The sequence below is a fragment of the Phalacrocorax carbo genome, unplaced genomic scaffold, assembly GCF_963921805.1.
Source record: "Phalacrocorax carbo unplaced genomic scaffold, bPhaCar2.1 SCAFFOLD_60, whole genome shotgun sequence".
Taxonomy (NCBI): Eukaryota; Metazoa; Chordata; class Aves; order Suliformes; family Phalacrocoracidae; genus Phalacrocorax; species Phalacrocorax carbo.
In genome coordinates, this window is record NW_026990329.1 from 640,845 (window position 1) to 654,899 (window position 14,055).

General features: G+C 68.5%; 1 protein-coding gene and 1 long non-coding RNA gene across 2 annotated transcripts; both read right to left on the bottom strand.

The window, feature by feature from the left end:
- Positions 1-684: 684 nt before the first annotated feature.
- LOC135311019 (uncharacterized) lies at positions 685-1,677 on the bottom strand. The gene is made up of 3 exons (XR_010370921.1): positions 1,592-1,677; positions 1,224-1,376; positions 685-903 (listed from the first exon to the last, which is right to left on the bottom strand). It is a non-coding gene; the product is annotated as an uncharacterized LOC135311019 (long non-coding RNA).
- A 2,448-nt stretch (positions 1,678-4,125) lies between these two features.
- On the bottom strand, positions 4,126-13,848 carry LOC135311014 (scavenger receptor cysteine-rich type 1 protein M130-like). Its single transcript, XM_064440161.1, is given in 10 exon segments — positions 4,126-4,457; positions 4,541-4,603; positions 5,066-5,380; positions 5,701-6,015; positions 6,123-6,449; positions 7,166-8,042; positions 8,237-8,348; positions 8,697-9,199; positions 11,175-11,227; positions 13,821-13,848. Coding segments are annotated over 10 exon segments (2,925 nt in total).
- Between the last annotated feature and the right edge of the window lie 207 nt (positions 13,849-14,055).

The following is a 14,055-nucleotide window of genomic DNA, read 5'->3' on the forward strand; positions in this document are numbered from 1 at the left end:
CTCCAGGGATGCTGGCGGGAAGGGGGCTGCAGGGGGAGGGGGGTGTGAGGTTTCTGCCCCCGTGCCCCCCCTCCGCACACCCTGGGGTGCCATCAGAGCCCGCGGGCCCCCCAGCCCAGGGAGGGCACTTCCCGCGCCCTCTTGCTCTGCTCCTGCTGCGGAGTGGGGGACGATGTGGCACAGAGGGCTGGAGCCCTGGGTGGCAGAGGAGGCTCAGGGCCTTCCTCCTCCCCATCAGCCCCAGTGTGGGTCAGAGTGTGGGAGCAGTGCCCGCAGCAGAGCCTCCTCCTGCCCCATTGCCCTGCAGGGACGGTGAGGGGGCAGCGCTGTGCCAGGATCAGGCCCCCACGGAGGGGTAGCACTGACCTCCCCCATCTCAGGGGGATTCAAGTGCTGCTTTCTGCAGAGGCTCCCTGGGCACCCAGGAGACAACAGGACTATGCCCCAGGGGCCATGGGCTCTCACAGCCTGACCCTGAGCGCACCATCCCTGAGCCGTGCCCCTTCCCCGCCACCATGTCTTTGTGCTCTGCTCCCCCCAGTCGGCCTCGGGGGGACACCCCGAGACCTGGGCAGGCAAGTGCCAGCCCTGGCTCAAACCCCCAGAGGCTTTTAATAAGAACAAATCCCGAGGCCCAGCCTAAAAACGAGAATAAAGCCCGAGGAAAGGCCCAGCGGTCTCTGCTGCCTGTGGGAAAAGGGAGAGGGCTCCCCGGTGCTCACGGCTCTGCCAGCTGCACAGTCCTCTCCTCCCTCCAGGCTGCACCCAGCTCGACGGCAGGGACGGGCTCTCCTGCCCCGGGGCTCAGGGACTGCTCTGCGCCGAGCTCCGGGGACGCGGCCTTCGTGTCCTCGGGGGGATGTGCCAGAGGCACCTCTTCAGCATCGTCATAGCCCGTGCTCTCTGCGGACAGGGACCAGGCGTCCCCTTAGCTCCAGGGGCCCAGCCCTTCTCTGCGAGTGCAGGTTTGCCCCTGCAAGCAGCAAGGCAGGCCCTTGCGTGTTCGCCCCGTGGGGTGCCCCTCCTGCCCCGTACATCACCTCCCTCCTGTCTCCTCACCGCTCCCGAGGTGTTCGGCTCCCCCTCCCATCCCCAGACCCCAGGGGAAACTCCTGTGGCCAGTTCCCCCATCCCAGGAAGCCGGGCTCTCCCAGTACAGCAGCGATTCATCCCGCACCAGGGATGGCACCCCAGGAGCCGGCAGCGCTATCCTTCCCCCTCACCTCCAGGTGCATCCCCGGGCCCCGCTCCCTCCTCTGGCGCCCTGGGCAGTTCCCAGTCTCCCTGCCCAGGGGCACGATCCTCCCCAGGGTCGGAAACCTCCCCGGCATCGTCATAGCCGTCTGCTGGGTCACCTCCGGGCGGGACAGGGACACCTGAAACGCGAGGGCAGTTGGTGGCTGTGGGAAGATACATCCTGCAGGGCAGAGGATGGGGGACGCGCAGGGACACGGGGCTCAGACACTGGCGATGGCAGCACCGCAGGAGACTCCCCCGTGTCCTCCCCAACTCTGACGGTGAGGCCCAGGGAGGCTGCTGTCCATCATATGCCTGCAGGCACAGGAGATCAACCCCTTCCTGCCCGCCTTACCCGGCGCTGGACGCGGACCACCCTCCTCCTCGCTGTCCCCGGCGTGGGGCCGCAGCTCTGTCAGGGACCCCCCTGGATAGGAGCCTGGCGAGAGGCGCAGCGGGTGTTACGGGCGAGCGCTCTGCGGGCCCAGCCTGCGGTCAGTGCTGCTGGGGACGGGGCACCCGCGGAACCGGGGCTGACTGGGGGAGGGCTCAGGACGCCCCCCGCGCCCCCGGCACCAACCCTGTCTCAAAGGGGCTCCCAGAGCTGCCTGGGGCCAGCCCCGTCCCTCATCCCCCAGGTGTCACAGAGGGGCGTGGGGGCGGGCAGAGAGGGGCTATCCCCAGCTGCGATGGGCAGAGCTGGTGGGGAGGAGGCGCCTCTCCGTCCCCTCTCCCAGGCCCAGGACCTGGCTGCCCTCCCCTCAGACCGCACAGCACTGCAGGGACCACGGGCCGGGGGCTGCAGTGGGTCAGCCCTGGGTGGAGGCCAGGGGAAAGAGCCCTGCAGATGTGCCCCCCATGAGGGACCCACACCCACCTTTGCCGCTGAACCTCAGCTGCTTCTCCCATGCCTGGCTGTAACCGATCTCCTCGTACACAGCGTCAGGGAAGGGCTCCCAAGCGCTCTCAGAGCCTGCAGGCAGACACAGAGCTGCCTCAGGAATCACAGAATCGATCGCAGAACGGTTTGGGCTAGAAGGGACCTTTAAAGGTCTAGTCCAACCCCCCCCTCAACGAGCAGGGACATCTTCAACTTGCTCAGGTTGCTCAGAGCCCCCTCCAACCCGACTGTGAGCACGTCCAGTGACGGGGCACCCACAGCTTCTCGGGGCAACCTCTTCCAATGTTTCGCCACCTTCGCTGTAAAGGTTTCCTTCCTAATACCTTGTCTAAATCCAACCTCTTTTAGTTTAAAACCCTTGTCCTATCACAAAAGTCCCTGCTAAAGAGTTTGTCCCCATCTTTCTTTTAAGCCCCCTTTAGGCATTGAAAAGCCACGAGAAGGTCTCCCCGGAGCCTTCTCTTCTCCAGGCCGAACAGCCCCGACTCTCTCAGCCCGTCCTCATAGGAGAGCTGTGCCACCCCTCGGATCATTTCCATGGCCCTGCTCTGGGCCTGCTCTAACAGGTCCACGTGCGTCCTTCTGGTACCGTGGACCCCAGAGCTGGAGGCGGCGCTGCAGGGGGGTCTCACCAGAGCGGAGCAGAGGGGCAGAACCCCCTCCCTTGCCCTGCTGGCCCCGCTGCTTCTGATGCAGCCCCGGATAGGGCTGGCCTTCTGGGCTGCGAGCGCACATTGTCAGCTCGCGTCCAGCTTCTCACCCTCCGGCACCCCCACGTCCCTCTCCACAGGGCTGCTCTCAATCCCTGCACCCCCCAGCCTCTGCTGATACCGGGGGTTGCCCCGCCCCAGGTGCAGGACCTGGCACTTGGCCTTGTTGAACCCCATGAGGTTCACCCGAGCCCACTTCTCAGGCCTATCCAGGTCCCTCTGAAGGGCATCCCGTCCCCCAGGTGTGTCCGCCGCACCACTCAGCTTGGCCTCCTCTGTGACTATTTCTCTCCTCGCCCCATCCCTAACCCCCCGGGCCTGGGGTCTCTCTGCCCCTCGCTGCTGGTGGCCGTGGCCGGGCAGTCAGCGGGTCAGCACAAGGGAATGCAGGCAGCACGCGCTCTTCTCCCCCCAGCCCTGCCTGTACCAGTCCCCAGAGCACCCTTGGCCCTGCCGGGAGGCTTCTTCCCCCGGGACCGCGGGGGCAGGACCCACCTCCGCGCCCAGCCCTGGCGCTTCGCGCCTGCCCGGCCAGGAGGGCCAGGAGCACGCACAGAAGGGCTCCCAGGATGATGCAGATGATGATGGGTAATGAGATCCTGCTGCTGCTGCTGCTGGTCGGAGGGCCCCGGGTGGGATCTGCTGGGCAGGAACACAGAAAGGGCAGCACCAGGCCTGGGAGAGGTGTGGGGCTGGGACACCCCAGCCCTGGTCCCCATTACACCAGGGGTCGGGGACCCCAGGGAGTGAGTGATGGGGAAGCTCCCACCCTGCGGGGTAAACGACACCCTCCACCGTGACCCCGCTGCCTCCTCCTGGGAGTTTCACACCCCGACAAGGAGCCCCTTCCCCCCAGCTGTGGGTCACAGCCCGGCCTCAGGAGGACCCTGCGCTGGCAGGGAGGACAGGTTACCTGCTCGGGGGGTTGGTGCTGTCGTGCTGGGTGGTGCTGCAGAGGAAGAGGAGGAGAGCTGGGCTGAGCAGATGGGCATGCAGCCACCAGGGACCCTCCTCCGACACGCCACGTTCGTGTGCGCACACGTGCGTGCAAACCCCACCCCACCCAGCACATCCCACCCAGACCGCCCCTCCCGCTGGGCTGCTCGGGGCGGCTGGGGCAGCGCCCAGGGCCTTGCGCTGGGTATCGGGCAGGATGGCGCAGGCAGCCCAGGAGATGCCCCTGGGGGCTGCAGAGCCCTGGGGGCGGAGGCTGGAGACATCCAGCCCCGCAGAGGCAGCTTCCCACGCGGCACCAGGCTCCCACGCTCTGCAGGGGTCTCAGCCCCTCCGCTCACCTGAGCAGTTCACGGCTGCGCCCTCCTCGTGCTGGCAGGCACCGCTGTCCCCAGGCCGGGCAGAGCAGTGCTGCAGAGACAGCTCTGTCCCCCGGCAATCCACCTTCTCCAGCCAGACGGGGCCTGTCCCCTTCCCAAAGGCAGCGTTGTCCAGGGGATACACGGCGGAGCCGCAGCCCAGCTGCCTGCACGCCACCTCGGCCTCCTGCTTGGCCCAGGAGTTGTCGCACACCCTCCGCCAGGAGCCGTCGTGCCAGATCTCCACTCTGCCCGAGCACCCGTCCGCTCCTCCCACGGCACGAATCTTCTCCCTGTCTGGAGAAGGCCGGGAGCTCCCAGGGCACCGGGAAGCAGGCAGAGCCCTGCCAGGCGAGAGGGGCGTGCAGAGGAGCAGCTACCTGTGCAGGTGGTGGCGTTGGGGCACTCGGACCCGGGGGCCGGGGGTGTTTCTGGCCGTCTCCCTGCAGAAGGAAATGCTCTGGTGAGGGGGCTGCTGCAAGGGGGTCGCGCAGCAGAGCGTGGGGCTGAGCTCGCCTCGCGCCTCCCCATGCAACCTCGCTGACGGCAGCAGCTGAGCCCCGGTCCTCCAGGGGACACGCACGGCAACGTGGGGGACCCCGACTGCTCAGCCCCAAAGGGGCCCTGGCTCACAGAGCAGCAGGAGGGTGTCCATGGCAGGGCTGCTGCTCGGAGCCGTGGCTGGTCTCCTCCGAGACCTTGCCTGGAGACACCTCTGCCTCCCTTGGGAGCTGCCGAGAGCCCAGCTGGCAACCGCTGGGGCACGCCTGGGGCCCGTTTGTGTCCCCAGAAGCAGCAGGCTCTGGCACAGAAAGGAGAAGCCCCCGTGGGCTGTCTCTGCCTTTGACGCTGCCCAGCAGGGAGCAGGAGCTGGGGGAGCGCTGCTGCCCAGGTAGCTCAATTACCATTGCAGGTGATGTGGGTCTTCTCCTGCAGGGTATCGCAGGACTCCGGGTTCCAGGGAGCGGAGGGGCACTGCCAGAAGGAGCTGTTTTTCTCCCCACACTGCACACGATCCAGCCAGGCGGTGCCAGACAGCTTGCCGGAGGGCAGTTGTGTATCCAGCGTCCCTTCGTCCCCACAGCCCAGCTCCTTGCACGCCAGCGACGCCGTTCGGAGAGTCATCGAGTTGGAGCAAACGCTCCCCCACGTCCCGTTATAATAGACTTGCAGGTACCCGGAGCAGTCGTTGCCGCGCTCCAGCCTCAGGGACGTGAACTCTGAGAGGAAAGGCCCCGAAGGGAGCAGGCTGGTGCGGGGCTGCGGGAGCGGGGATGCCCCTGCGCCCGCCCGGCCCTCAGCCGGGCAAAGGCACGGCCAGCAAGTCCCCCTCGCACCCACGTGGGGGGACAAGTCCCCGACGAGCAGGCGCCCGGCCCTCCCCGCTAACCCCCCGGGGACAGCCGAGCTCCCCAGGGAACCCCGGTGGCGCTGAGGGGACCCGCGCCGGGGCGGCCCCCGGGACAGCCTCAGGCAGGGGCTCTGCCCTCGTCCCGGCCTCCCCGGGCACCGGGCTCACGCCACAGCTCCCAGCACAGACCTGAGCAGACGACTCCTGCATCCTCCTTGTGCGCGCAGTCGTGCTGCCCCCAGGGCTGTGCCGGGCAGTCCCAGAGAGCACCTTCGGCCCCGGAGCAGTTCACACCGTCCAGCCAGATGCGACCGGAGCCTTTGCCGAAACGAGCAGCGACGGCCGCCTCCAGCGCCCGTCCGCAGCCCAGCTGGCGGCAAACGACGGCGGCGTCAGGCAGGCCCCAGCCGTCATCGCAGATGGTCCCCCAGCTGCCCTGGCGGTAGATCTCCACTCTCCCGGCGCAGCGCCCGGAGCCGTTCACCAGCCGGACCTGCCGGCTCCCTGCAGCGGGAAGAAACCCCTGCTGCTCTCGGGGGCTGGTGCCCACCGGCCCAGAGCCTGGAAGGGCCCTGGGAGAGCCTGGAGCCTGGAAGCGCAGCACCACTCACCCTCACAAGTGACCCCCACGTCCTCTGCGATCCCTGCCGCCAGGGCGTTCTCAGGCACGGAGGCGTTGCAGAGGGTCAGCCCGGCCTCGTGCCCCGCGCACCGGACCCCTCGCAGCCCCACGGGACCCGTCCCTCTCTGAGGCTTCGGGGGGTTGTAGGCCGTCTCTGCCCCCCCGCACCGCAGCTGCCGGCACACCACGCGGGCCTCCGCCAGGTCCCACTGGTCATCCAGGACTCTGCCCCACGTCCCGCCCTGGAAGATCTCCACTCGCCCGTCGCACCGGCTCTCCCCACCCACCAGCCGCAGGGACGTGGCGTTGGCTGGACCTGGGGGGAGCAGCCGTGCCCAGCCCTCAGCGACACCGGGCAGCCCAGAAACCGGGGGCGCCTGCCCAGGCTCCGGAGCCCTCACAACACCCGGAGCCCACCCGCCTGCCCCCAGCCCTCTGCAGCGAGCTCCAGGAGCACGTTCCCACAGCCGTGGCTCCCAGTCCCCGAGCAAGGTGCTCTCTTTGCTCTTGGTGGGGCAGAGCCACCCAACACGTCCCTGCTGAGGGGGAAGAGTGCGGGGGCCTTTCGGATCAAACAGGAGATGTTTGGGACTTGTGCCGGCCAGCAGCCGGGGCAAAGCCCAGCCCCACGCCGCAGTTCACACCCCAGGTCTGCTGCTGCTGCTGCTGCGGGCACCTGGACAGCCCCTGCAGGTGTGGGACTGGGCTCTGTGGGGCTCTGTGGGGCTGGGGCAGGGCTGTCTGCAGCCAGAGGGATGGAGCTGAGCCCCACCGCCCTCTCCGTGGCCTGTCCCGCACCACGAGAGCGGGGGAGCCCAGGCCTGGCCGTGGCCCCTCACCCGGTTCGGTGCTCCGCTCTCCCACATCAGAGCCGCCATTCTGAGCGGGCAGAGCTCGCCAGAGCTCCTGGTGAGGCCGGGGTTTCTCCGGGGATAAATTCACCCTGGAGCTGCCATGGGGTTCCCTGCTTTGGGTGGCCACGTCGCACCCAAGGGGCAAACGGAGTTAGCGCAGCGTTTTCCCAGCTCTCACCTGAGCAAATGACAGCAGCGTTGTTCTCCTGGGCGCACGGAGAGGCCCCCAGGGCCGTCACTGGGCACAGTCCCAGGTGGGCTTCAGTCCCATCACAGTGGAACCAGTCTCTCCAGACGGGGCCGGTGCCTCTCCCAAAATGCCCTCCCCTGGGAACGGACTCAGCAAACCCGCAGCCAAGGTGACGACAGAGAACGTGGGCGTCCGGGGGGTCCCAGTGGGAGGCACAGAGGGTGCCCCAGGTCCCCAGCACCTGGACCTCCACCCTCCCGTCACAAGCTGTGCTGCCGTTCACCAGCCTGAACGCTGGGGACAGAGGAAGATGAGGGAGGGTGGACTGGTGCTCTTGCTCCCTCCACAGCCGGAGGAGGGACCAGAGCGACAGCCTTCCTTTCCCCTGCTCCTGCAGCCTTCCAGGGCTGCCGACAGCCACGTCACCCCTGCTGTCACCACACCCAGCACGGCGCAGTCCCTGTCCTGCTCCCCCGCCCCAGCTCACACTCAGCGTTCAACACCCCTCCGAGTCCTTACGTGTGCAGGTGACGCCGGCAGCGTTAGCGTGGGTGCAAGGCTGGTCCCGGGGGGATCCCATGGGGCAGAAGGCGAGAGAGGCTTCACTCCCCACACACTGCAGCTCTCTGCCCCAGATGGGACCATCCCCTTCTCCAAAGGGAGATGCCCCAGGGACAGGCAGGGGTGTGCCGCACCGCAGCTCCCCGCAGACCACGGCGGCGGCTTGGGGACCAAAGTCTGAGTCACAGACAGTTTTCCACTGGTTCCCATCACGGATCTCCACTCGTCCTGAGCAGGTGCTGTCCCCTCCGACCAGCCGGACAAATCCTGGAGCAACCAAAGACCCCCATGGGTTCCCAGAGCCCTCCGGCAGTTACCTGACCCCATCTCCCAGCATCTCCAAGGTGGTTACAAGTGAGGAGTCCCACGACCCTCCCAGCCGCTCCCAGTGGGTGCGGATGGCCTTGGGACACCCTGCTCTTCTTCCCAAGCCCAGTGCTCCTCCCCTCAGAGCTGCTCCTCTGCTCTGGGGGGCCCGTGTCTGCCAGGGAACACGACCCAGCAGTCCCCGGCCACCTTGGGCCCTTCCCTGGGGCTGTGGCGCCCACGTGAGCTGCTCTCAGTGCCGCTGCCGTGGGGCAGCCAGGGCCTCCGTGCTGCCAGGCAGCTCCTGTGTGAGCGGAGGCACAAAGCTGGGAACCAACAGAGCCTGCGGGGCAGGGTGGGCCTCCATCTCCCAGCCCCTGGCACCCACGGAGGGTGGGCCGAGCCGCACCTGGCAGGGCTCAGGCGGTGGCAGGTTCCCTCCGGGCTTTGCTCGGGAACCGGGGGAACCAGCAATGAACGTCCCAGCTCAGTGCGACCGGCCACTCCAGGCCCTTCTCCAGCACCCCCTTGTTCCCCTGAGGGCTCCGCAGGCCCCTTCCCCCACCCCAACCACGAAGGTGAGGAACGGGCTGGCCCCTGACCTGTACATCTCGCTCCAGCATCATCAGCGTGAACACAGTTCCGTAGATACCGTTTATCATCTGAGCAGTCGGACAGAGCAGACTCGGTGCCACGACACCGAACACCAGCCATCCAAATGGGGCCAGATCCGGGCCCAAAGTATCCGTACTGAGGAGCTTCAAGAGCAGACCCACAGCCCAGCTGCTTACAGACCACTGCAGCATCACGTTTGTCCCAGGAGACACCACACACGGTCCCCCACTGGCCCTGGCGTTTCACCTCCACTCTTCCAGCACAGCGCGAGGGACCATCCTGCAGCCTCACCTCCTCGGCCCCTTCAAACACCCACACGGGAACGGTCAGGAGCGTGCCGAGCCCCAGACTGCAGGTCTGGGGGTCCCCCTTGCCCAGGCACCTGGGTGGGATCCCTCCCCCTCCCACGCTGTCCCCGGGTGGGAGGGGGATCCCTTTTCTCCCCACAGGCTGCAGAGGGCTGGGGGTGCCCAACAGCAGACCTGCTGGGCCATTCGCCGACCCACAGCCCGCGGCGCTTCCTCCCACCCCAATGGCCCCCTGCCCATGCCCACCCGCGCACCGTGCCTGGCCCCGTCAGGGCACCGTCTCCTCGCCAGCCCGGAACCCCTGTACAGCCCCGGGCCCCCCCTCCATCTCCCACCCAGAGAGGCACGGGGAGAGGCACAAGTTCAAGCGACTTAGGCAGCTTCGGCCCCTCATCTCAGAGGTACCTGCAAAGAACCCCCATTCCCAGAGGGGTCCCGATGGCCCTGTCGGTGGGACAAGGAAGCCGGCACCTACCCCTGCACAGCTGCACCCACAGGACCAGCCACAGCACCCGAGGAGACACGAGTCCCTCTGTGCCCATCCTGAGCCTCCTGCCCTGCTGGCACAGCCCTGCTGCACCCCGCTCCCTGAGGCTGCTGGGGGCTCACGGGGACGAAGGCAATGAGGGGGTGATATATCTCTGCAGGTGCCGGCCCCCGGCGGGAGGAGCCAGTCGAAGCAGCAGCACCTTTTTAGACATTATCAGGAGCCGTCTGCCCTCCGACACAGCCCAGCCCTCCAATGAACTTCTCCAGCGCCGTTCATCACCATATATGAGGGACATACGTGTCCCGCTGCGGGTGTCATTGGTGGCTGCGGCAGGGGATCGTCACGGGACAAGCGGGGTGTGGGGGGGGGAAGGGTCTGCCCCCCCTTGCACCCTGCTGTGGGGACTGGGGGCACGGAGCGTCTTCCGCGGCGGGCTCATCCCAGAGCCCAAGAGGCGAGTGTCCAGCTGCCCCCGAGCCGTGGGAAGCGCGGAGCCGGGACTGCATCGGGGCCTGTGTCGGGGTGGGAAGGGAACAGCCCCTGCTGCAGACCCCGCTGTGCTGGGGGCAGCAGCTGGGGAAAGGCCTCGGCCAGGGCGAGAGCTCAGTCCCAGGAGGGCTGGCTCGGCCACCGCTCCCTGGGGACCCCCGCGGCGGGTCCCTCACGGGAGCTGGAGCTGGGGTCGTGTCCCTGCCCTGGCAGCAGACGTGCAGCCCAGGGGCTCAGACGTGCCCCTGGCTCAGCCTGTCACCCAAGGGCCGTTATTCCCCGCGGGCGGATCGGGAGCTGGAGCCTGCAGGTGCACAAACCACAGCCCACGTGGCCCCGCAGCGCTCGCCGTGCTCCCCCCACAGCACCCGGGCAGGATGTCTGTGGTTTCCCCGGGCGCCGTGCCCAGACACATCCCTGCGGTGCCCCCGAGCCACCCCCCACCCCGACCGCTCCAGCCGGGGCTGCTCCTTCGGCCTCGCAGCCCCCGTGCCCCAGGGTGCCCCTCTGACGCCGCTCTGCGCCGCGCCCCACGGCCACGGGGTGCCGTCGGCGACGCGACCTCACACCCCCCTCGCGCTGCCCCGGCGTGCTCACGGGTTGTGCTGACGGCGACCTCGCACCCCTCCCGCTGCCATCGCCCTCTGCTCAGGAGCTACCGTCACACGCGCGTGTGTGTGTGTGTGCTGGGCTCCTGCTGACCACGGTTCCTCTGAAAAGGTCAAAACGCCGTTCTGATGACGTCAGCAGCACCCGCACAAGCCATACGCCCGCTCCTTGCCTGGCGGCTGCGCCAGCACCCGCGGGAGCGCAGGCTCCGGCACAGCCCTGTGCGTACCCCTGGCCCACCCGCCGCTCCGCCGAGGGTGGTGTCGCAGCACCTCCGCCCGCCGCGTACCCGTTCCCGGGCCCGTCAGGTGCTCATTCACCGCCGACACCGCAAGGGCGCTCCCAGGACCCGTGCCGGCTGCCCCGCCGCCGGCTCAGGCACGGCAGGCGACTGAGGAGGCAGCGACCTCAGCGCCGCCTGCTCAGAGCGGCCGCTCGCGCCCAGCCCGGCCGCCCGCTCGCGCGGCTCCGCGCCTCCGAAACAACGCCGCGGTCTCTGTTCATCGCCCGCCGGCGCCACGACGCGGGCGGGCGTCCTGCTTTGCGTAGCTTCGCGCCAGAGCGCTGGCTACTCACGCGCTGCTCGCGCGGCGCGTCCCGCGCCCGCCTGCCTTCTCACGACGCTCTGCTCCCGCTCCCCTCCTCCCTTCCGTGTTGCTCCCCGCTGGAAACCTGCAGCAACAAGAAAACAAAGTCAACGGGCTCCTGAATAACACCCAGAAAGGAGCGACCCTTCCCCATCCCGACTCCTCCACTCCACTGGCAGCTCCAGACGGAGCTGCTGAGATCTCGGTACAGCAGCACGCGGTCCGTCAGGCGGCGGGACCGCTCCGCCGCGTCCGTCCGTCCTGAGCACCGGGTTCCAATGCCCGTCCAGCAGCGTCCGTGATCTCTCTCAGGGCCTCCCACGTCACAGACACCTCCCCTGCCCGGGACGGCGTTTTGCATCTCCCAGCCCCTCCCCACCCCCCGCAGCAGCCGACAGCCGGCGCCCCTGGGGCGCCCCTGCCCGAAAAGCGCTTGGCCGCCCGGTGGGGACGACCCCGCGACCCCGCGCTCCGCAGGGACGGTGCTAACCCCGTCCGGGGTTGCGCAGGCCCGGGCGCTCGGGGGTTTCCCGCAAACCAGGCGCCCCGAGGCCGGTCGCCTCCTTGCGTTTAAAGCAGCAGCGCCAGACACGTGCCGCCCACCTAACACGCGTTCGTCCTGCTCTACACGGGCTGCCCACGGGCACCGCGGCTCCCCGCTCGGCCCCGCCACGGCTCCCCCTGCACGGCCTCCCCCTCTGCGGCGCCCTCGGCGGTCCTTCGGACGGAGCCCCCCGCCCTTTCTACCCGCGCACGGTCGCGTCGCCCAGGGACAGTTCCAGGCTATTTCCTCTCGCCAGCTCGCCTTCGTTTCCTTCCAGAAGGACCGTTTGCCCTCGACTAAATGGACGGCGCCGACGCCAGGGTATCCCGTCCCTCAGCTCAGGCGCAACGCTACGACATCAAACAGCGCGCGGCCAAAGGGAAAGGGGTCTGGACTGGCGCTAATCGAACGCACGCGGCGCCCCGTCTCTCGGGGGTGGCTCGCCCACGGTACCCGCGGCCAGGCGGGCGCGGGCGGGCTGCCGTGCGGCGTCGGCGGAGGTTCAGCCGGAGCAAGGCCGAGCCGCGGGGAGCAGGTCGGGGCCGGCGGCGCGGGGAAACGCTGCCGGCGGCGCGGGGACAGCCACAAGGTGCAGGCGGAGCTCGGGGAAGGTCTCGGAGGGACAGAAAGGCGCCCGGGGACACGATGGCTGGATCCGAGGGCGTCTGGACGGAGTAAACACATCATCAGGGAGCAGGGAGCGAGCAGAGGCTCGGCTGGAGGGAAGCGGGGACAGACCGACGGGGCGGGGTCGCAGATACGGACTCGGGAAGCCTCCAGAGGGAGCGAGGGGGGCGCGGGGTGCGCTGCAAAGCTGGAAGCGTGCGGAGGGCAACCTCGACGGCGCCGCCAGGCGTCGTGACGCCACAAGAGGGGTCCCAAAGGGGCCGGAGACACGGAGCGCTCGGGCACACGAGGAGGAAGCCCGGCAGGGATTTGGACAGGCTACAGCCTTCCCCAGGGGACGGGGGACTGAACAGAGGGGCCCTGCGAGCGCAGGGGACGACGTGAGCGCTGTGGAGGCGCCAGGCGGCGCCGGGAAAGGCCACCAGGGAGGAAGGAGGGAGCCGCGTGGGCTGCGGCGCCCGAAGGCAGCCTCGGGAGGTGGCACCGTGCGAGAAGGGGGGGGCGCCGGAGGCGGCCCCGGGACACGATGCAGAAGTCGGGCGTCCCTGCAGCCCCTCCGGGGCACGAGCACAGCCCCGGCAGCCGTCAAGGCGGGAGCGAGGGGGCTCCGGAGGCAGTGGGACCGCGGACGTAGAGGCAGCGGAGGGATTGCTGGCAGAATGAGGCGCTCGGAGGGGATCTGAGCGCGGACAGACGTGAGGGCGACGCTGACCCGCCGGGGCAAGTGAGCCGGAGGTGAGGCCAGAACGACTGCCCGAGGCAGGGGGCCGATGCGAGGCGGTGCTCGGGGAGACCCTCGGGCACAGGGGGGAAGCCTGACCCTAACCCTACGAGTGCGCAGGGCACCCAAGCAGGGCAGCGGAGTGTTCACAAGGCAACAGCCGGCAGGGAGGTAAGTGGGAAATTAAACAACAGGGACAGAGAATTAATGAGGATTTTAAAAGCAGGGGGTGCACGACCAGCGGAGACCCCTTCAGGACGGGCATCGCAGCTTCGCCAAGGCAGCCCAAGAAGGGGCGTCTCAAAAGCAACGGCGTAAGGCGGGACGGGGGAAATAACAACTAAACTAGGGCCCGCCACTACCTGACCGCAAGCACGGCACAGCGTGTGAAGCGATGGAGCGGAGGGGAGAAACACCAGGGGGGAGAAACGCCGGGGGGAGAAACGCCGGGGGGAGAAACACCAGGGGGAGAAACGCCGGGGGGAGAAATGCCGGGGGAAGAAACGCCAGGGGGAGAAACATGGAGGGGAGAAACACCAGGGGGAGAAACGCCGCGGGGAGAAACGCCGGGGGGAGAAACGCCGGGGGGAGAAACATGGAGGGGAGAAACACCAGGGGGAGAAACGCCGGGGGGAGAAACGCCGGGGGGAGAAACGCCGGGGGGAGAAACGCCGGGGGGAGAAACATGGAGGGGAGAAACACCAGGGGGAGAAACGCTGGGGGGAGAAACGCCGGGGGGAGAAACACCGGGGGGAGGCGCCCAGGGCACCACGGTGGCCACGGCACCTCGGGGTGCCGGCAGTGCCGTGGCCATGTCGGCAAACACCTTTGCTGGGCCCTTCTCCGGGGGGATCGTCTGTGGGTCACCGGCCCCTCGGGGGGTCCCCGCTCCAGGGGGGATCGTCTGTGGGTCACCGGCCCCTCGGGGTGTCCCCCCCCCAAGTGTGTCCCACCCACGTGTCCCCCCACATGTCACCCCCCACATCACCCCCCCAGGCGGTGGTTGGGGACCCTGTGGCCC